The sequence below is a fragment of the Lipophrys pholis genome (assembly GCF_963383615.2).
Source record: "Lipophrys pholis genome assembly, chromosome: 12".
NCBI lineage: Eukaryota > Metazoa > Chordata > Actinopteri > Blenniiformes > Blenniidae > Lipophrys > Lipophrys pholis.
The window spans coordinates 18,754,703-18,777,578 of record NC_137641.1 but is presented as its reverse complement, the minus strand read 5'-3'; the positions used below and the strand labels follow the sequence as shown (position 1 = coordinate 18,777,578).

Sequence of the window (22,876 nt, the reverse complement as noted above, 5' to 3'; positions counted from 1 at the left end):
GTGTTACAATAAGGACATTTTGTCAGCAAAGATATGAACACAGACAACTCCTATGTTAGAAAATATATTGCTTCCTGGGTATTTAAGCTGAAGACTACCTTAAGACACAAACAACAAATAGAGAAATTGGACTTTTATGGTCACAAAAACCTGCAGGCAGCCGGACTGCAGCGTATTACTAAAACCACTGGCTTTTCCCTTCATCACTCTTCTTCAGTCTTCTTCAGTTCAGTTTGATTCTAACTGGGTTTGTTTACCTTGTAAACACTATAACATACAGGTGATGGCTTTCTGTGCTGTCTGTGACATAGAAAAAAACAAAAAACATAAGCCAAACACCAACAATGTCTGCTTATTGTCTGAAAGAATGCACCAAGATGACGTAAGACACGGTTGATGCGGAGCAATGTTTGAAATGCAAAGCACAGATTTTTGAAGCAGTTTCGATGTGATGATTGTCCTAAATAAACATGAATAGAGAGAAAAATTCTGATGTGTTGGCAAAGTCCAGGAATCAAGTGTTTTGTTCTTTGAGGTTTTGACTTTGGATCCATTTAACTTCTTGATTTCAAAATTAAGACCAACAAACAGCAAGGTGGGAATCTGTAGACAGCAGACGTCCACATAAAATCATGGGATGTATGAGCAATAGTGGGAACTATCAGGGAATAAGGGATATGAATGGCATGGATCTAGCATCCTCAGAGCTTCAGAGAGCAAGTGGCGCCCTCTTGTGTTCAAGCACAGCAGGCATTGCAAGAGACAATCCTGCCCAGCTGCAGGAGCTGAACTGGATCCAGTCAATTGGAAAATGTCCTACAACAGGCTCACTCTGAGCCAATGTCTGTCTGTTCTACCACACCTTCATGGTCAAAGCCTCAGGCAGCGAGCGAGTGAGAGAGTCAGTGTTAACTTTATACTTCAGTGGAGAAGAGGATGCTCTGTCGTTTACTATCTGGGGTGGGGATCGTCTCCAGCTGCAGGAAATAAAGCAACACCTGGACCTGGAAGAACGTAGAGAAAAGAACAGAGAAATTAAAAAAAAGAAAGAAAAAAAAAGAAAAGTGAATTCTTTACTATTACACCTGGTTCAATGACTTGCCAGATGGTCCAGACAGAGCGAGGCTCACCTGTGCCATGACTTCCAGGGACCAGCTGTCCCCCATGCTGATGGGCTGCGTGGGGTTCGCAGGAATCTTGCTGTCCTTTTCAGCAGGCCTGAGCAAAGTCGGGCCAAACACTGTTGCCAGATTATGCAGAGACATCTTGTTGATGCATTCCTTTTCTGCCACCCTAGGGAGAGCGAAGCAGACATAAGCATTAGCAGGACATGCAACGGGTATGTGATCTCCGTGTTCTTTGTGCAAATATTAAGAGGTGTGTTAGGAATCTTGATTAATAAACCTAAACATTGTTGCACAAAATAAAATCAGCCCGACTGATCTAAACCCTGCCTTGTTTGTTATCTACATAATATACAGGAAAAAGAATATAAACATTTTTTTTGGGGGGGGGGGGGGGGGCCTACAGTATGTCACTGCTGGCTGCACATCAAGTTGCTCTTCGAAGGAAAATAAAATTCACCTTGAATCTTGAACCAAATTTTTTTGGGTGTTATTAGTATGGTAATATTATTATTTTAACACAACTTTAACAATGTAATTCACAGGCCGCGTCTCATTTGGTTTTACTCGTGAAGCTTTGCATGTATTTACAGTTTTTCCCTTCTGTTTCTGAATTATCATCAGCTCCCGTCTCTGAATATGCAGTTATTGCTTTATATCATCCACAAAAAGGTGCCAAGTTCAAACCTGGACATGTTTTGAATGATTGGACGATGATATGTTCTTTTGAAAATGCTTTTAATAATAAAAATGTAATCCCAGAACCATGTTGCACAAGCTCATCTGCTGCTTTTTAAATAGATGCATTTGCATTGTTAGCTTGCTTACATAATGTAAAATCGCCATGGCAACAAAAAAGCCATTTGGCTTCAGCAGCTGAATGACAGCCCGCTGCACGAGTGCCTGATAATATAACAGAAGAAAACAAAACCCTCCATGTGAATGCTGGAATAGTAATGTGCCTGACGCACTGAAGTGACAGAGTCTTGTGTCTGTTAGTGTGCACCACAAAGCCACATTCTAATCTAAAATCAAATGGTTTAGTTCTTCACTTGCATGTGTGTGAGAGAGCACACCTGCGTGTGTCTCCAAGAACGGACATGCTTTATGTGATTTTACCTCTTCAAGTGATCCAAAAGGAAAAGGAATGTGACCAGGTTGGGTTCAGGCAGTGACAGCAGCAGGTTCAGCATGCAGCTCTCTTTGGCCACACTGTCAGAAAGAGCTTATAAAGAAGCAGAAGAAGACATCAATCACAAATCGTTCTCTTCACAGTTCATCTGAGCCACTTTAAGGCAGAGAAAGACAAAAACAAATTAACAAAAAAGCTCAGTGTTGAGACTTAAAGGTTAGTATCAATGCTATTTGATGGATCTAGAAGTGGATTTTGTGTTACTTTGTTCACCTTTCTTTTAGTGTCTTCATCTCAATTTATACATTTCTGTCTGCTGTCTGTATACAATACAATGTAGTACAATAAAATGTATTTCCTGCATTTAACTCAACCCGAAAGACCAATGAACAGCGCCTGAGATGCAGTCCAGGTTTAAGTGCCTTGTTTAGATAAGAGATAAGATAAGATCGGACCTTATTAATCCCACGAGGGGAACTTTAGTCATCACAGCAGCTCAACCTTGTACAGAGGTGTTCTATCAACAGTACGATTCAAATCCAGGTCTCTATCCAGTACACCTATTTGCCACCAGGACACTACGAACATTACAACTATGGTGACTGACATCTCAATTTCTTCGAAGCTCCAAGCCCTGCGTGGGGTAATATCAAGCGTCTTACTGATGCCTCCTGCGAAATTAGGGTAGAGCTCGTCGGTGAACAGCGGCTCCGGCAGCTCCCTGAAGTACAACTTCAAGGTCCCGGCGATGGCGTTGACGTCCATCTCGCTCATCATCACTGACACATCTTTGTTATCTGCAGGAGAGAGAGACGTGAACAGCGTGAAGGAGAGCGGTCTGCAGTCACAGAGAGAGAGACGGCGAGATGGGGAAATACCTGCAGCTGTCAGTAAGAACTGACAGAACTGTCAGTTTCTCATGAGAAATAAAACACATGCACATTTCACACACGATCAGACATTCATTATTGGCAATCACACGATATAACATGGCAATTAGAGGCAATGAATTTGTTGGGTAGTCTGGTTAATCTTTTCACAGGAGGGAGATCTTCATCACAAACTCAGTTACAGCGCAGAACGGTGTGAGCTTACAGAGCAAAAAGGAATTCCTGGTGGTGATAAACAATAAAGTGTCTTGCTTGGTTTTTTTTTAAAAGATGAATGACAGTTTTATCAAAATAACATTCAAAGAAAAATCTTAATACACATTGCGAATATTGTACAAATGCAAAAGAGTCATATCGAGTTATCACCATATTTTGTCTACGAAGGCTTGAGTCACTTTTAATATAAATTTAAACTTAAATTACAATCCTGCATGGCATATTTTCTCATAAATATAACTTCGGAACTACTTGTGATATCATGAAAATAAAGAGAAATAAATAAAAAACTGCCAGAAAACAGAGAAGTAAGAGTTGTGTGGACATAAGCTTGGTGGCTTTCACAGTAAAAGCGTCCAATAAGAGACTGTATTAAAAAAAAACTAATTTGGAAAAAGGAGCAAAAGACTCACTATAAGTCCCAGAAATCTTGTGACTCAAAGGTTGCAACTTTAAATCCTTACTTTAAAAACATAACTCATGACCTCATCGAAGCACATATCACACTCACTTGTGTCAAAGGCCGTCTTCAGGGCCTGAATGTCAGTGGCCACTCCTGATACTCGGTAGATGCCCACCTCCTCCATACCCCTCCTCTCAATCTCCTCCAGGCACTGCCGGACAATGTAGGGCACCTTGGAGCGCTCTCGTCTGGAAGAAGGCAAAATGCCTCAATGAGGACAAACGCTCTCATACCAAGGGAAAATGCGTTAAAGGCAAAACTGCAAAATAAAATGATGAGATTGAAATTTCTTTCTTCACGGCGATTAAAAACATGAAATAAGCAGCAACTGCATGGGCTGAAAATCCCCTGTGCCCCATTTAAACATTTGATCCACAATGCAAACTCATTTTTTCTGGTAAGTCGAGTAAACCCATTTGTTTTCTCGAATTCTCATCAACGTGTCCCACAATCGCCACACACGTCTGAAAGTTTATTCTCTCTCGGTCGCCTCTGAGGAATTAAAATAACTAAGTTCTCACAATAAATAAATACATAAGCATGAAGCCCTGTGGCCCAGTTTAAATGGTGTTCTACCAATTAAATGACTCTAGATGGCAATGTAATCCAACGACTTCGCTCCAGGGAACCATCTATATTACTGCCTGAAATACTGGTCAGGACTTGATACGCAGTTCTGTGCTTGACATGAGCATACAGAAGTACAGCAGAAGTACTCCACATACAGAGATTGACACAAAGACCGAAGCACATGGCAGTTTATTGGAAAACACCCCAGCACATGTAAATAGTTGTGCTAAAGGCTAATTCGTAGTTCAAATAAGTTTTCTAGGCAACTACGGTGAGTTTTTCCCCCTTATATTTCCGTGAGTCACAGGAAAGTGAAATGCAGGAATAACTTTATACACATAATATGGAAAGTGAGTAAATAAGCCAAAAACCTCAACCATGCCTGAAAAAAAAGAAGGCTAAAAAGCACTGAGGAATGTCACAGAACTAGAAAGGAACCAGAATCACTTGAATTTTCCGAGTCGGGGTGGGTTTTAGTTATTTACAAACGCTTTTCACTCGAGCGTCCACTCACTTTGTGACTGTGGAGATCTTTACTCCAAATACTCCCATGGGTTTCCGCGAGGGCATCCGTTTCAGGCTGAACTCTCTGCTGGTGAACTTCATGGACAGTTTGACCTCGATCTGACAGGAAAGAAGAGCTTCTAGTTCAATTCAGGTTTACACAGCGAGAAGACACTTCGCAAGCCCGAAATCCATCTGTGATATGTTTCCATGATCCTGAGGAAATCCTGTCACGTTTAAACCAGATGTAGCTCTGACAAGATCCAGGGAAAAATGTTCAGAATATCCCTCAACGTGCGTTACAGCATAAATGTTAATGAGTTAGAACAAGTCAGATGCCAGTATTGGGACACAAGGAGATGTTTGATAGATCAGTGTGGAACAAGAAATGTTGACGAAACAAATCCAGAAGTATGATATAGAATGTTTAGTGAGACTGAAGCAATGCACTCACCCCGTTCATGGGAATGACTGTTCTCTGCCAGTCTTTGCCTTGGAGACTCTGAGGGTCAAGCTGAGTGGAGAAACGGGAAAAAAAAAATAGATATAGATATATTGAAAAAAACATAGCAATGATACTTCTGTTATACTGAGAAAAATATTTAGATGAAAATCCTCCTCTGTACCAGCTGGAAAACAAAAAACTGTGATGAAACTAAGCTCATCTAATCCTTATTATTGTATTTCCGCTTTTTAAAATCGACTAAACAACACAAGGGGAAACATAGTTAATGTTATTTTACCACAAAGTTGCTGTCTTATTCAAACAAAACATATTTCTGAGGTTAAAGCTAATGGTTTCCACCTTTTCCGGCTTGTGACACTCACACTTGTTGTGATTCAGTAAATATTCGTTTGTCAACAAAAAACAGACAAAAATGTCTAACAGCACATTTGTGCAAGAGAACGATGAAGTGTATTCATTTCCATGTACAAATAATATTAATTTTAATTCCCTTCAAATTTGTCATCTCATCCTTGAGGAGCCCAAGTCAGTTCAGTTCTGACTACTTTATTAACATCTTTTCACCCGTTTCTTTGTTGCTTTCCTGTCAGACACACAATCATTTTAACAAATTACCAATTACTGTAGTTAGAATGATAAAAAGTTAATTATGAGCAAATTATCACGAGACATCAGCATTTGATCAGATCGCTCATGATCAATAGTTTACATGATTAGAATTGTGTAAAATCAAATTGTGAGTAAATAAAAGGCCAAGTTTATATGACCTTTTAAGCAATTTTCGCAGTAGTATCGTCCAAAAACACCATGACTACTTCATAATATTCTATTGTGTATTTGTTTTGTACGCACCGTCATCCCACTTCTGTGCTTTTCAGTAAAGTTAAAACGGCAGCGCGTCGAGTTGCGATCAACTGTGCAAATCGCCACTCAGCCGGAGCAGAACGCTTTCAAAGGTGTTGCTGATATGCTGCATCTTTTAAAGGTATTTTTAGAAACACGGCAAACAAATATAATTTATTTAGAGACTGAATTCACACCTAAATACACTCAGATCTCAAGAGTCACGCCATCTGGGGCAATAAAAGCTGAGTACACACACGCATATACACAGGCAACGTGACGAAACAAATATACACAGTATACTCTGTGTTGTATGTTTACCTAGTCTGAGCCCCATCTGGTAGCTTACATAGCTGGATCATGTTCCTCATAACTGAATCTCTCACTGCTGAGAGCGCTCTTTGGCTTGAGCCATTTATCCACCAAGAAATTACTTTCCACTAAAGGCAGCACAGCTATAAGAGCCTCTCCTGCTTCCTGTCAAAACTATTAAGTTTTTAAGCCAACAGATACTTTATATCCTCTGCCCTTTGGCTACTGAGGATTTAGCGGCAAATTCATGTATATTAAGATCCATTTATCTATCGTATATACCACTTTATTCAATTCGGGCACGCAGTGTGCTGGAGCCAGCAGAGTGAAGGCAGGGCGCACACTGGACAGGGGGTTAGTCCGTCACAGGGCAAACTCATATCCAGACTTATGGTCAATTTAGAGTCACCAAGTAGCCTCACGGGTTTAGACTGTGGGAGGAAGAGAGAAAACGCACGAATGCACAGGTACAACATGCAACCCCTTCACAAAAAAAAAAAAGGCTCCCAGTTGGACTGAAACTGTGGATGAAGTTAGAGAATAAACCTTCAACATGGAGCCCCTACATATTCCCAATATAGTATATAAAATATCTGTCCAACTTGTTAGAAATGCTTGTGTTGTTTAATATGGGCTTTGGAGTTCTTCTGTGCAGAGTTTGCATGTACTCACACCCCCCTGTTAAATACAGAGAAGAATGAGCTTTTTTCTGTCCTAAAGACGAAGCTGACAGTTAAAACATTCTAACAGGATTTAAAGCCAAGGGAGCAATCAGCCAAAGTGTTGAAGATAGGAGTGGCAGTTTCTTATCTCCGTTTTCGTGAAAATCCGGCTGAGCAACTTTCTCACCACCCTGTTTGTTTTCAATGACATCATCCTGCCAAAAAGCACTGGTGTTGTCTCAGGATTATCAGGGGAGCCACTAGGTGGAGCGTCTGACTGCAGCTCAGTTTGGCAAGACAAAAAGAAACAAGGAAAACTGATATTGTGTACTCCTCTGCTGCTACTTTCAGTTCAGAATAAACACGGCTACAATGGATTTAGTGTTTAGAGCATGGCACAACATGTGGAAAATGTTGCACCAGTGTTTTATTCAGCTGCAACAGGAATCTAATATTTATAGTCAATTTTATTTTTTTGCATGAATTTCAGAGAAATCTGGCCATTATATGAGCTTCTGACACAAAAGAGGAGGTTGGGGTCCTTTAACATGGATATGAAGTATAACAGTAACATGAGAGTCGAACACACATGCTCTCCTGCAAGTACACGGAAAAGATAAATAGTTTTATTTTTGAGAGTTGAGATAAAATGCTGATCCCTTCGTGTGATTTTCTGTATCTTTTTTTCTTTCTCTTCGCTGATCTCCTGAGTGACACTTGGCATTATCCTGCATCCCGCTGTTGTCTTGGCAACGTAATCACAGGCCATCTAAATCAGCCATCAACCAACAATCAGCCCGTCTCATGGCCCAGATCACTCAGAACGGTGGCCATGTTTTTAGCATTGTTATGGACCGAGCACTTCACAGTATTGATGTCAGTCCCACCTGTGCAGGCTTCTGATGAACGTTTTAAAGAGTTGAACCTGCCAGAACAATGATAGATCAATGGCGGCTAAATTACAGGTTTGTGTCATTCTATGAAGAAATACCGGGCTGTCTCACTTCAGCGTAGGACAAACACATCACCGTTAACTGATATGAGATCTGATCAGGCTTAACAACCTCAATTTCTATGCATTTAACCATCGGGGGAAAAAATTAAATTCATCACATATTCAGCTAATTGATCTAATCGGTACATCAAGCATAATCTCAGTCATCCCAATGAGCAATAAAATGGATTTCATGCTTTGTGGCAGTGATGGTGACATAACCGTCTATCAGTAATGAGTCATGATGGGACTGCTGAAAGGAAAAAGAAGGGGGTAGGGGGGTGTTCAAGTGACGTCATGTCATACCGGGATCTGTCCTTTCCCCATGATGCGGTCTGCGCTCTCTCCATCCTCTTTGTTCTGCTTGCTCTTATTGTAGCACTTCTCATAGCAGAGAAGCCTCAGGGTCTGAGAGCCCTCCAGCTCGATCTCAAACTCCTTCAGGACACACACACACACACACACACACACACACACACACACACACACACACACACACACACACACACACACACACACACACACACACACACACACACACACACACACACACACACACACACACACACACACACACACACACACACACACACACACACACACACACAACCTTAAAGATCTCAGCTTGAATAAAAAGGAAAAAACAAAAACAACCTCCTATAGAAGAAAAATGACAAATGATGAAATGATAATAATAATGAAATGTAGAGAATATACCTCCTAAACATTATCCTTCCATTATTATTCTAATTCATGTGTCATACCGTAATGCACAGCTGACCAACATTCCGTTGTTATGCAAGAGGACTCTGCATATGGTTTGCACATCGTTTTGAGGCCCATACTGTGTTGGTTCACTTAACTTCTGGACAGATGTGAGTCATCACCAGCAGATCCTCATTAGTTAACATTATTTCCACTTAGCTGACCAAATTCCTCAAAGAGTCTTTGGGTCTACTGTGGAAAACTGCTGGACCGCAGATGATCCCACACTCTGATTGGGTCTCAACTCTTCTTCCCTCGTCCAGCTGTGTCATTAATGTATTTGTGCTCGTGTATAGACAGTTATAGGCATGGGTCTGCTCGCATGCATGTGTGCGTTCACTATATGTTTGCAGGGGCTGCAGATGTTTACCAAAGGTTTCTGAAGACATCTTTTCATGTTTTGGAGTCGGACAGTTGAGTTGACAATTAAAACACCATATGTCCGAGACATGACAGACAGCACAGGAAGAAAATATGTGCTCTGGTTGAAGTTTTTTTGAAATGTGAAGGCCGAATAAATATAAGAATATACCGTTCAAGTCTCGTCTATTTTTGACCAAACGGTACCAACGATAAATCTGTGCAGTTTATGATGCCAGGAGCAGGATCAGTTGAGACACCAAAGTGCCAAAAAATACTGACATTTCTCATGGAAACACAAGGAACTGGTACTCTGTGTATTTTGCACAAATTCTGCACGAAGGCTGCAAGAAGTTCACATGCATGTTGCACAGCACTCGCTCTACATTTACACAATAATTACTCAAGATTCACATGACGTTCGCCTAATTAAATTGACAAATCTTTGGCGCTTGTGAATGACTTTCATCACATTTGTTGATTTTGTGAATCAGTTCTCGGATGCTTTGCTAAACAATTGCACACTCTTAACCATATCATTTTGAGTGTCATCAAACATGACAGTTAAGAGAAGTGCTGAAGGGTTCTTTTTTTTTTGCACTCTCTAATTTGCTAAACTGAGACGGAATTGAGACAACCTCCATCTATCCACAACGGCTGTGAGACCATTTTGTGGAAGAAACACCAAAAAATGGATGTGAATATGTTCAAAATTCAAGTCATGTGTTCACAATATTTTGGAAACTCCTTTGTGAATTCTGTGCGATAAGGGATTTATTTTTTATTTTTACCTCGTTCCATTTGGGCTCGGAGGTGTATCGATACACTCTCGTCTTGGCCTTATTTGAAAAGAAGCCGAAGGAGTCCACCTCCATTGTGCAGTAGAGATCTGGCAAGAGAGGAGAAAATTGAAAAGAAATTGGATTTACAAAGCCACATAAGGACTTGATTTCATTTTATTGAATTAACAAGAAGAACAGGCTGCATGGTTGTTGTCATCGTCACAAAACAGATGTAATCCAATTGACATAACTGGTGATATGTTAAATGGTATTAAGCAGTTAAAGTTATTACCACTGTGAAACATGAAAGTTTTAACCTGAAATAACACTGTAGCATTAAAGTCGAGCTTCCTAGTTGCTCACTCCGCCTGATTATGTGAATTTTCAGCGGGTTGAAGTTGTAGGTGAGTGACTCACTCAAGCTCTGTTTGAGGCCGGAGGCAGAGTGGACGATTACATTCAGGAACCCGTAGAGACCGGGGGATTCATCCTCTGGAAAAACAGTCAGTGAGAAGAGAGGGAGCGAGGGATTAGAAAAGCATGCAGATCTGTGTTTGCTTTGGAGCACAATCAGACATGGAAGGAAGAGATAAAACAGCACTGTACTGTGTGAGACATGTGGCTGAAATCCCAGGTCTACGCTTCCTCTCCCATTCAGCCCACAATTATCAATCATTATTACTCTATCCGAGGGCAGTTTCCTTCATGACATGTTATGGTTCGCGTGCAAGATAAAGACATCGACAAAGGCTAAAAATATAACTGCACTTCTATGCATAAAACCTCAAACGCCTTGTAAAGTTACGCCGCGGAATTTCTCCTACATCATTTAAAAACAATTTGAACGGTGACTTCAGAAAACATTGAATAATAGAACTTTATGAAGAAATACAAACAAAGAGGAGAAAACTGCTCTTACAGGCAAAAAGAAGTATCTTACCTTCTTTATTGATACTAAGTGGAATGTGGTGGACAGTTTGTAATTTGACACAAGAGCTGGTCAACGTTTGCAGCTCCATGGACGTCAGCGAGGACGTTTTCAAACCTTCAGGGAAGACAGTATAAATAGGCTGTAAATGATCTCGTACACCAAACGTTGTGGGTTGTCACCGCGATTTCAGGGGGAACAAAATGTGGCTTTCTTCTCTCAAGGTTAATGGGACTAGTGGTAGAAAATGCATGCAGGGCAAAGAATGCTATATGGAAAAAAAGTGGAAGCTCAGTCGGTGCAGGGCTCATCTGGGAGACTTACATTTCTTCTGCTGCTCCTTAATGATCTCCCTCCACTCTGCACGCTCATAGTCAGACGAAATCAGAAAACCATAACTCTGGAACACAAACACAGAGAAAGTGAGAAAGAAAGAAGCAGATTGAACATTTTGAAGGACAAATTCACACACTACATTTACTAGATTGTGGCTGTTTTACAGCTTTAACGAATCTGGGATATACAGCCGTAGTGATATAGAAAAGAATGAAGTCTGCTACAGTCTATGTGATTTTAACAAGTTAATTAAATGCCACAGTGTGACATGGATTTCACAGAGTTGGGTACGACAGTGAGTTTGTGCTTAAGATATTACTTTCTCTACTGAATCGGCGGTACCAACTGCTACAATAGAAAACAACGTCATCCATGTTCCAACAGCGCATTCAGGAGATGAATAAGCTCAGCTCACAAAGGATCCAGCTATTGTTCTTCTGTCATTCATGTACAGGGTATACAATCATGTAGAGAAGTAGAGCTAGTCTGTGGATGCAGTGAATTATATTACAATCTGCAAACTACTGTTTAGGTGCACCGTATGTGTATATTGCAGTGCCAGTGTTGCAGCAGCAGTCACATTGTGCAGTGTAGCGAGAGCAAATCACACCGCTTTATTCATATAAATAGATGAAATTAATAATTAACTAGTGTAACTAACTTAGAAAGCATATCTGCCATTGTTAAAAGATGATCAAAGGATATATTTCTTTAAACTATGAGGACCACGGCCATCTGAAAATCCTTCTCACTATGCGGCGTAGGACAACGTTTCCAGACAACGTTTAGAGAAACTGAAGCAGCAGATGTAGCCACCTTGCCGTTCTTGTTGTAGAGTCTGATGGGCATGCTCGGAGATGTTAACAGGAGCAGGGACTCCTGTTCAGACAACTTCTTCCGGAGACGGTCAATGACTTTTGAGCCCTTGTTGGCTCTCTGAAATCACAGAGGAGAAACAGTAAGTCGGAGTGGGTGCGCGGAGACCCGGAAATCTCAAACAAAGCGTTTTACAGCTTATTCTATGCAATTTAATCATTTCGGATGCAAAAAGTCACTTCAAGCTCTCACAATGTAAGAGGACAGCTGCAAAAACAAATGTGGCATTCTCGACTCCTTCAATCTGAAAGCCAAATCAAAGGTTTCCGTACACACATTAGGGAAACGAGGTATTCGACTGGAAGAAACATCTGCCCCTGAACATCTGTACGTGCGCTACCTTCTCTCTCTGGATCTCACTGCGGAGGTGTGAGATTTTGACCTTCATGGCATCCAGCTCTTCATCTGGAACTTGGGGGATGGTGAGAGGCTCAGCCTCTTCAGGCCCTTGGAAGGTCAGCTCCGTCAGGGGGATGTACCACTTACTGTCATACTGCTGGCTTTTCCTACAGCGGGGGGGGGGGGGTGATGGGAGCATTAGATAGGAGCAGAGGGTTAAAGCAAAGATAAAGAAGGTATGAAATAGAGTGATAAAAAGGATTGATGGAGAAGAAAGGGGGAGAGTGAAATAGAAAAAAAACTAATTAGAAGACCCCAGGAAAACAACAAAGGAAGACAATTCTTGGCTGTCAACTGATGACACTGAAAAGTGGGTCAACAATGTTTTTTAATGATGAACTCACATTAGAGACCTTCACAAGGAATTTACTTTAAATCATAATGACTTTTAACGAAATCATGTCTTCTGTAGATGTCGGATCAGTGGCGATGACTCATCCCAGCACCATCGAGACAGAGAGCTACAGAATATTTTTAGCAAGAATCAAAGTTGGTATAGAAAGACTATTGCTGCAGGATAAAACCTACTGACAAAGTCATTATGGGAGAGAAAAGTCACTTCGCTGCCTTAACTTAAAAGGGAAGAAATGTTAAATAACAAGAAATAGCTTTGTTGATGCAAAGTGCTGATAAAAGGGATTTTGTTCTATCGCGTGGCTTTATTGGTTATACATTATCTTTAAATGATGTACTATAAAGTCTGCTCGGACCGAGATATCTCACACAGAAGAGGGTCTCACGCGTGTGAGAATAAACTTTTATGGTTTTTTTCACAGATATCAATTAAACGGTATGACATATCAGTGTTTTAATGGCCTCAGTTCAGTTTGATTTGGCAGCGATGCCCTCCAAACAACCATAATCATATTGTTTTATGCGTCTGAACTGAATTTGGTTGATTGGTACTTGGCAGCAAACGTCTTCTCGGTGTCATCTACTAAGTGGGCCATCAATGACTTTCCGGATGACGACCCAGCCAATTTCAATTATCAAACGACTCCCGAGCATTGCTGGGCATCAGAATGGCAGCCTGGCCTCTTTGACCTGTCTCCAATTTCACCCACGAATGGTGCCTGCACAGTGTTGTAGTGCTGTCAGATGATTCTTACCCTCCGATCTGTTTCTTCAGCTTAGCGCACAGCAGCAGGTCAGTGAAGAGAAAGACGTGCCGCAGCTTCCTCGCTCCCTCAACCAGCTCCACCATGAAGCTATCCCTCAGCAGCTGCCGGTTCTGCGGCAAAAAAAACCAAAAAACGACAACATTCATGGGTCAGCAGCACAAAATGCTGGATGTCAGTAATTAAAGATAGCACTTAAAAACGTGCTCACAGTCTTATTTAATTTGCAGGAATGTGCATTCCGAAATGAATCAATGAAACGTAAACAAATTTACTAAATGTTAGCAAACAATCCTTTGTGGAGGGGTCATAGATAGTATGGTGATCCTCCAAAAGCATTTTCTTTCTGTGGTTTATCCCAAAATCCCACTTCTCTATGACCAATGTGGAACTTCAATATATAGCACATTTCTACTCTTCTTCAGCAGTCTCAAAGTGTTTTACAGTCACATTCATTCATACACGTATACACACAAATATTAAGAGCTGCCATGCAAGATGCTTGACATTGGGAACAATTTGGGGGTCAGCCTCTGGCCCAAGGACACTGTGACATATGGACAGAGCGAGATGGGGGATCAAACCCAGAAGATTGAGAATGCAATACTAAATAAGTTAAAGTAATATCTTAATCACTATGCTGCATCACACACGACCACACTAGAAATCAGTGAAGAATGTGGCAGCAGAGAGGCAGAAAGAGCTACACACTGAGGTTTGGACTCACTGATGTCAGACTATGTAATGAGGAGTGTAATGCTGCCATTTGACAAAAGGGGGCAGTCATGTCATTTTCTAAAGAAAGAAAGACATTACAGTACATTGATATAAAACAAAAGTGGAAGCAGACAAATGTCAAACCACAACTCAGCAGTAAAAGACTCACTTTTAAATACTTAAAACATTGGTTTGACTTGTGGTGTGAGGTATGAAAGCACATTGGCAGGAAAGCTTTACTGCAGAAATGAAAGACTGCAGAGAGAAGTGTAATTATTTCGTTCACACTCGCCTCACGAGTTGTGTTTTTAAATGTCTATTAATTTTATGGTTCCTCCCTTCACCCAGGATAGTCAGGTTAAATTAGATTAGATAGGAACATATTCAGGTTTTACAAAAATTGACGAGAACTTTTGAATCATCTTTATTTTTCACAATTATTTTCACGTATTTTATAAACCAGCTCAACAAAGATTTTTGGCTTCATGTTTAAAGGGGCTGTAAAAGTGTAGATGACACTTTTGTAGGTTGATGTATCATCCAGTCTGTCCTCAGTCCCGCTCTTTCTTTAAAAATCTTTTGTTCATTGTGGCTGAATTTCAGTTATTTATGTGTCAGTGTCAATCAGAGGACAGACTACTTGCTAATAGGACTCCCTGCAGCACAATACACAAGATATCCTAATATACCAGCACACCATCTCCAATCTCTTACAACTCCTCCTCAGCAGCAGAAACATGACATCACACTTGCCTGCACCAACCGCATCCCTGTCATTATCTTTGCCCCCCACCCCCCATCTTGAGCACAGAGCTGCTGTCACAGCCAGAAAATACTGAAGTGGAGCAGATGCGAATAAAAGAGAAGTTTACGTGCTTGCAAAAACAAAACAAAACAAAAAAAAAACCTCGACCATACGTCTGTTAGTGGAGTAGTAGAGGAGACTGGACCTGCGCTAGTCAGTCTTTATGCTTCTGGATGAGGGAGCAAGAGAAGGCAGCATGACAGAGATACAGAAAGATGGGAGTATGATGGAGGGAGAGGTGGAAGAAAGCATGAGAAGGAAAGCAGCAGTAATGTCTGAGAGAGCATAAATAAGAAAGATAGATGTCTGGGAGGGTAATAGAAAAGGAAAGGAGAAAGAGAGAGGGAGAGGAGCTCTTGATTTAACAGATGTCATACTGCAGGTTTTTTTTGAACACACAGAGAACAAACCATGTGACACATCACCAAAGCAGCTCCACTGCAGTGATCCGTTTCTTGTCAGGCATCTTTTTATTCGCTTCACTCATCGAGATCCCTCAGCACATAATGGCTTGATCTCTGAAACAAGGATCTAATAAAAATCTAATTTCCCACTGCTGAATGTAATTATTTATTACAGGCAACACAATGAGGACTGCGATGATGACGGCCTGTGATGAATAACTTCCGGATGACTTGCTTTCTGTCTGTCTGGGCTTGTTTCTCGCGGTGACTGTCACCTGCGACCGTCAATAGGTGTGTGAATAGATTTTCCCGATCAGACTTGTGTCGTAACACACGCTGAGTCTCTTGTAGGTAATTACTGCACATGCACGTCTCTCGGTTTCCTCGGTTTTGTTTGTTTTGTAAGGACTTTGATGTCATGGGAAAGGCACCTCACACATAATAAAATCCCCTGTGGATATTTTCCCACTAGAAGGCGAAACAAAGCTCTCTCTCGCCTTACTTCTGTCAATCTGCATGCTGTCAAGCCTGTCTATATTTAGTATTCTCATAGTATACTGCAGCTTGAACGAAACACAATTCACTGTCATGAAAGATGCTCAAACTTTATTGATAATACTACCAATGACTCACTTCAGATGGGCTTTCAGTTCAGACCTGAAACCCTAAATAAGACAAAGCAATATATAAGACAAATTGATGGATATATCCAACTCAGGTGAATGACATAGCAATTCCTCCACCTTTTTCATAAATGAAAGTATTTGGCCAATCGGCTGCTGATAAGTGTTTTTCCCCTCAATATTCTATTAACTAGGAGCAGATAAATGGTGAATGGACTTCACGTGCATAGCACATTCTGTGCTGGACACTGTGAGTCACATTTACACACATACGCACACCAACGGCGCCAGCTGCTGTGCAAGGTGCTCAACCTCCATCGGGAGCAATTTATGTCTTGCTCAAGGATTATTGACATATGAACTGGGTGCAAAGGGAGATCAACCAACCAACCACAGCCGTCCATCCAATGGAAGAGGTTTGGGGTTAATTTCAAGTGTGGCACAAATCTAAATCTGAATCTCAAAGAGCTGTCACTGTCAATAAACCCTCATTGGTCAGACAAATCCTAACTAGCCAACTGGACAGAGGGCAGGAACATCAAGTGTGACCAAAGTACCTGTTTGGCACATTCCTCAAAATTCTGCAATGCTGATCATGTAATTTAACCAATGACTTTGGATAAAAAAATGTGGTGAGCTGCTCTGACACTTACTTTTCAGTTTGTCTGAAGAAATACGTTGTAAATATCATGTGATGAGAGGTCATGCAAATGTTATGCATCTGTGCACTATAAGTACACATGAAAATCAAGTTTGATCGGCCAATTGTGAAAATAACTGAAGAGCAAATGTAACACAGTAAACATGTTTGCAACAAGCGACTGTAATGTGAGAAGATAATCCCAGCTGTAACATATTACAATACAAAATCGCAGAGAAATGTACGCACTTTCTTTACCAACTGTTATTTAACTAGTCAAGCAGACATTTGTAACTTCTCTGATAGCAAACAAGATTTCTTTAGTTTTGGGCTTTGCTTGATGATCTGTGGATATGAGACTACAGCAACGAGCAAATCATATATTATATATAAATAATAATTTCTGTTGTCACTGATAGGATCTAGCATATATAGTTATAGCTCTCAGACTGCTTATGGCAAATTTATTAGTCAACAGTAAACGTACACTGGATTTAAGTGGTACAACCTTGCCGCACGTTAGTAACATGAGCTTCTCAATACTGTGAAAAACAAGAAAGGTACAAGCACTCATTTATTGTACATTTGCAGCAATAAAATGAACAATAAATCCAGTCAATCTGATATTATAAGGGATTACATATCGTACGTTGTTGCTCTTGTGAAGCTGATGTAACTCAACAATAGTTCGTTGTTGATTGTTAGAAATTGGCAGCAAATGCTTAAAGTGAACTAGATTCCTGATTTGATTGCAAAAGAGTATATACTGAGGATTATTCTGAATTACTTCACTCCTGAACAACTTTTACTGACAAGTAAAAACACAGGAAAGCATTGTTTGTTTCACAAGGGACTCATTAGATTTCTGTGATGTAGGGGTAGTTAAACTGCACTTGAGATGACCGACAGTGTGATTACTTGGTTGTGGATTGTTGCTGTCCTGCAGGCTTTCCTGCTCCAAAACACATGGTTGAAATGAGTTTCTGACTCTCATCAGACTCTGCAAACCAAGTAAAAGATTAAACAGTATTGGCCCTGTGACCTTACTTGATGATGTAATACATCTACTGTACGTTTTTATATTCGATCAAATTGAAGTTAACCGTTTTATCATTGAACGCAAATAAAGTACAGTTACGACTCGGACGTGAATCTAATCTCATTTCAGACTTTCTATATGTTGGCACTTCCACCCTGTATAAAAGAAAGAATTTTACAAAATGGAAAATAACTGTTGTCAATCAGATGACATTCCATCACATCACACAGTTAAATGAATCTTATCTTTCTTTAAATCTCACAATAGCTGACCAGCACACAGGCATAATCGATGTGGAAGGAGAGCGGCACGAAGCAGAGCACACTGACTGCACTGAATGCAGATTAAATATTGACCACTGCTGAGAGCAAGTGTGCAGGTAATGGCATGAGGTTACAAAGAGCTTGTGGTTATTTTTAGAACACATGCTTTAAACCTCTGCAGATGTTTTTTTTTTTTTTTCAAATTCCTGCACATGTGGAAAGATCTCTGAGGCTCACAATATGAAGATGAATGTGTCCGCTGCTCCTCGCCACACTCACATCGGGAGCATATTTCTCCCAAAGGCAAACAAAGCAGAGCCGGAGCATGAGCGCCCTCATTTGCATTTTAATTAAGCAGTTTCTGTTTGTCCCCCTCCCCTCCTCTGACTGGAGACGGGGGCCTCTGGGGGCCACCTGTGCTGCTCTCTTCCTGCATGCCTTCACCGACCAAACAACAGGTTATTCAATAGCGTGTTCACGCGGAGGGTAACAATGACACTCCCCCAGTTGTTTCGATTTCAGGTAAAAGAAGATAAATCATCACTTTGGCCTCTTTTTGTCTGAGCAGTTCTATAGATTGTATTTACTTTTCTCATCCACAACTCAGTAATGGAAAAAGATGAGGTGATTTAAAAAAAATCTGCAGTGCAATGTTGCAAATGTGCTATTTATACTCATTATTAGTGTTTGGAACAACATTGTGACTGTTTATAGTATTGCCGGTATTTTGTAATTTTTCACTGTTTGAACAACTGCCATTGATCCTGCGTGCTGCCAAATGAGTATTCACTTCCCCCCAAAAAAAGAGTGCACAGCTAATATATTTTTGTACTAAATGTATAAACCTATCCTATACCACTTCATCTAACTCAGAATCGGTCAGAGGTCAGAGAGCCCCAGTCACATTTGAGCCAAAGGGACATTTTAAGACAAAAACCAAAGTATCGTCACAAATGTCATGCAGGCACATGAAGTTCACACAGAATGGCTCCTAAGAGTCTGACCTGATCTTAAACTGAGGATATTAATGCTATGATTTCATTTGAGAGTGAAAAAGTGAAAAAGGCCAGTGAATAGTGAGATGAGCTGCATGTCTGAGGTGAAATCTCAGACCGGGTGCTGGGGTAGATCTGTTCCAAATGAAGCACTTGGCTCCAGGCATTGCAGTACCTTTTACAATGCTGAGGCTAGTGTCAAATTACAAGCATTTAATGTTGCAAAATTCAGTAGTGATGAAAGAAGAGATGGAGAAAGAGGGCTTTTACACAGTGGGGCTTTAAGTGAAATGTTTCATATTTTGTAATAAAAAAAAAAGAAAATGACAGAGCTAAGAAAAGAAAAGAGTTATGACGTAATCTCTGGGCTGCCTCAGTCCAACAAGAAAACTGGTGGATTGAATAACAGAAGCTGACCTACTACTACATATAACCAACTAAAAACAAACCTCCAAAACTCTTACAGAGATTTAAAAAGGCTGAACCACAGTCACTGCCACATAATGCAAAAAGTGACCTTACTAAAAATGGACCTACTGCATCTTTAAAAAGGACAAAGGCTAGTTTATGACACAAGCTGGACTGAACTGTTGCATTAGAGCCAGCAAAATACTTTTAACTGCCAAAATGTAAATTCGGTCCACTTTCAGCTCTTTCATTCACCCAAAATGTAAAACATCAGCTTCCCAGCTTTTCCACATGATGAACGAGTGTTTTGATGGCAAAAACTTCTTACATGTTGGAGCTCCCGCTGTGAAATACAGACTAAAAGCACTCAGGTCTTCTCTGTCTGCGGCGAGGTACAATATAATGAGCCCTATTGATTTCCATGTGCTGCTTTCATGTAACCATGATAAATATTTGATGAGTGGTGTGGAGGTCTGGACAGACTGAGATGGAAACTGAGGCCTGCGGGGACAGTAAAAATATGTGTGTGTGTGTGTGTGTACAGAGAGGGCGCGGTAGTAATGACCCCCCCAGTGAGTAAGGGGAGGAGTCTGATCTACTTGCTCCCTCCCACCCTCTGTTTATGAATAATTAACTTGCGAGCTGCCTGTCAGTGCGGCCTGTTGGCTCATTACAAAGCATTATGTATGGCAGTGTCACGCGAGCTATCAATCAGGAGGCATCCGTTCATGTGCATCAACTCATCTCCAGAGATGGGAGCGACTGTGGGGGGACGGGCTGTGTGTGTGTCATTGCTGGAGAAGGGGGGGGGGGGGGGGGGCAATATTCACCCTCACCCAGGCAACCCGTGTGTGACCATATAAGGACATGCACTCTGCTTTAGGCTGCAGATTGGTGGCCCCTGTACACTCATTTGGCAGAGGCCTCAAGATCATTTGGAGGGCGGGGTCATGGCATCATCAAGGATAATAGCACAGTGAAAGTACTGTATGAAGAGCCCACATCCATTTAAATCAATAAAAAGTACCTTTTATATCTTTCAGGGGAGTATCTTTGTCACTGCTGGGCTTTAATTGAGCACGATATGAAATTTTATTCTATTATGATTAAGAGCCTAAATATGTACAGTTTGGGTGATTTAAAGCAAAATGCAACATGCAGCTGTGTTAACTTTTAACAATTGTTTTTACTATTCTATATTTTAGCATTCAGCTTGAAAGTTGCTGGGGCTGTTAGTAAGACCCTCAACCTCCAATCAATCTAGAAAATAAGTTCCCCAATGGGAGCAATAAGAAAGTCATTGAAATATATCATTTCTGCAACAACAAGGCCTCATTAAAAGATATGGGCATCAACATAACCTAAACCTCTAGACATCTATATATCTATTGATAAATTTGGGAGGTGGGTTGAAGAAACAGACAATAATTGGGTTTAGTTTGATGTGTGGCATCACTAACTTTTTACATGAAAGTAATGCGAACCCTTGTTTTTGAAGGGTTAACTAATAAACTGTGTTGAAATGTTGACACTGGTTTATTACCACCTTTAAAAATGGGTAATGGACTTTTAGAATACACAAATAGATTTTCAAAGGACAGTGGCACAGATTGACATTTCATAGTTAATAGCCTTGAGTTAGTCTATCTAGTTCAAATCAAACTTCTTTCACATTAAGAGCTGCACAGCTTTATCACGTCTTGTCACTCGCCAATACACTTTTTCTGGACTTCTCTGAGTTTGCACTAGTATCATATTTAAAGTTTGTAATGCCAGTATGATGACAGCCTGGTGCTACACCTTTAATTTCAGCTACATCACGCTGCCTCTCAGCTATTTGAGGAAAAGACCTCCCAAAAGATTCTGGAAGTGGAACACAGTGTTGCACATTCCTCCCATCAGCATGTTTTGGACAGTTTCTGCACACTCACCTCTCCCTTTTTGACAGTCATAGACTGTCTCCGGGGCGTCGACTCCTCGTTGATGCTGGACAGAAAGTTCTGGGAGATCCGCAGCGCGTCCTGCAGCAGCGGGTGGTCCGGGTGGCTGGTTGGGGTATGTTTGAGCAAATCCTGGCACAATACAAAGAAATATGTTGTAAAAACTCAAATGTAAAGATAAAAAAGCAAAACGAAGACACACAAAATGAGGAAATTTGTGTTTTGGCAATTAAGTTTTCTTTATTGTAACTGACAGTGACTGTTATACCATAACCAAAGCTTTTTACATTTACACCTGAAGTGACCAAGCATTTGTGGGATGAGTGAGTGGACTGACACCAAATATTTACTGCTAGTTCAGCTACAATCAAAAACAATGTTGTTTTTTGACAAACAGTTTTTTTTAATAATAGCCTGATTCCCAAAAGTAAATATTCTGTGTCTGAAGCATTTTAAAAAAACAACAACATTTCAATCCATTTTAAAGCTGCTCTATGTGATTATTCTTCAGTTTAAACCCAAAACAGAAGCTAAAAATCTTAAAGTGATTCTATCTATGTCAATGTGTTGTGCTCCAGGGACATTGACCAAAGTGAGCAATTTCATCCAGCATGTAATTCATCAATCAGAAAAATCACCAGAGGATGGATATCTTGGTAATTACTAACTAGAAAAAACAATCTGAACTAAAACTAAAACTACAGTGCCCCGGAGTGGCCATATAAAAAAAAAAAAAACAAACAAAACGCATGGGAACGAAAAAACAAGTAGTTCCCTCAAGTTAATAATGTGAGGGAACAAGATAATTTAATGACTTATTATCTCGTTCCCTTGCATTATATTTTTTCCGCCAATATCGCCTCCATCCCCGTCATATTTGCCGTTTTGGACGCTTTGAGATCGAATGATGCAGACCACATTAGATATTGGTATTTTCTAACTAAACCATGTATATTACAGACATGTAAAACTCATCTTGGTCAGAGGATCTAATTCTCAACAGCTCTGATTCCCCTCTTTACCACAAATGAATGAGCTTGGGGGCATTTTTTTCAACATTTCGGCATTACATTGTGAATTTCTGCTCCTTTCACTTTATTTCTGGATGTGTCTGAATCAAAAGCTTCACCATCGGGGAGGAATGGAGGTGTACAATGGTAGAACGCAGCTCTACAGCCGTTTCCAATGGCAACCTACATAAACACACGCCGATCGACAACAACAAAAGTTCTCTTTCACATGAAGCGCCATTAAAAGGCTCATTTTGTGGCTAAAAAAATCCAAGCTTTCATTTACAGTAGT

At 40.6% G+C, this 22,876-nt stretch overlaps 1 protein-coding gene across 1 annotated transcript in view; it reads right to left on the bottom strand.

The window, feature by feature from the left end:
- Positions 1-675: 675 nt before the first annotated feature.
- The window catches only part of bcr (BCR activator of RhoGEF and GTPase), a gene marked incomplete at its 5' end in the record, with an annotated part of 91,178 nt that continues 68,977 nt past the window's right edge, over positions 676-22,876 (bottom strand). Inside the window, 16 exons of the mRNA XM_080476677.1 lie at positions 676-1,004; positions 1,131-1,293; positions 2,244-2,349; positions 2,919-3,053; positions 3,874-4,013; positions 4,910-5,019; positions 5,354-5,413; positions 8,483-8,614; positions 10,093-10,190; positions 10,501-10,575; positions 11,024-11,128; positions 11,336-11,411; positions 12,164-12,283; positions 12,564-12,729; positions 13,732-13,853; positions 21,566-21,706. Of these exons, the coding sequence (XP_080332803.1) occupies positions 915-1,004; positions 1,131-1,293; positions 2,244-2,349; positions 2,919-3,053; positions 3,874-4,013; positions 4,910-5,019; positions 5,354-5,413; positions 8,483-8,614; positions 10,093-10,190; positions 10,501-10,575; positions 11,024-11,128; positions 11,336-11,411; positions 12,164-12,283; positions 12,564-12,729; positions 13,732-13,853; positions 21,566-21,706 (1,839 nt within the window). The 3' untranslated portion in view covers positions 676-914. The remainder of the gene's footprint in view (positions 1,005-1,130; positions 1,294-2,243; positions 2,350-2,918; positions 3,054-3,873; positions 4,014-4,909; positions 5,020-5,353; positions 5,414-8,482; positions 8,615-10,092; positions 10,191-10,500; positions 10,576-11,023; positions 11,129-11,335; positions 11,412-12,163; positions 12,284-12,563; positions 12,730-13,731; positions 13,854-21,565; positions 21,707-22,876) is intronic.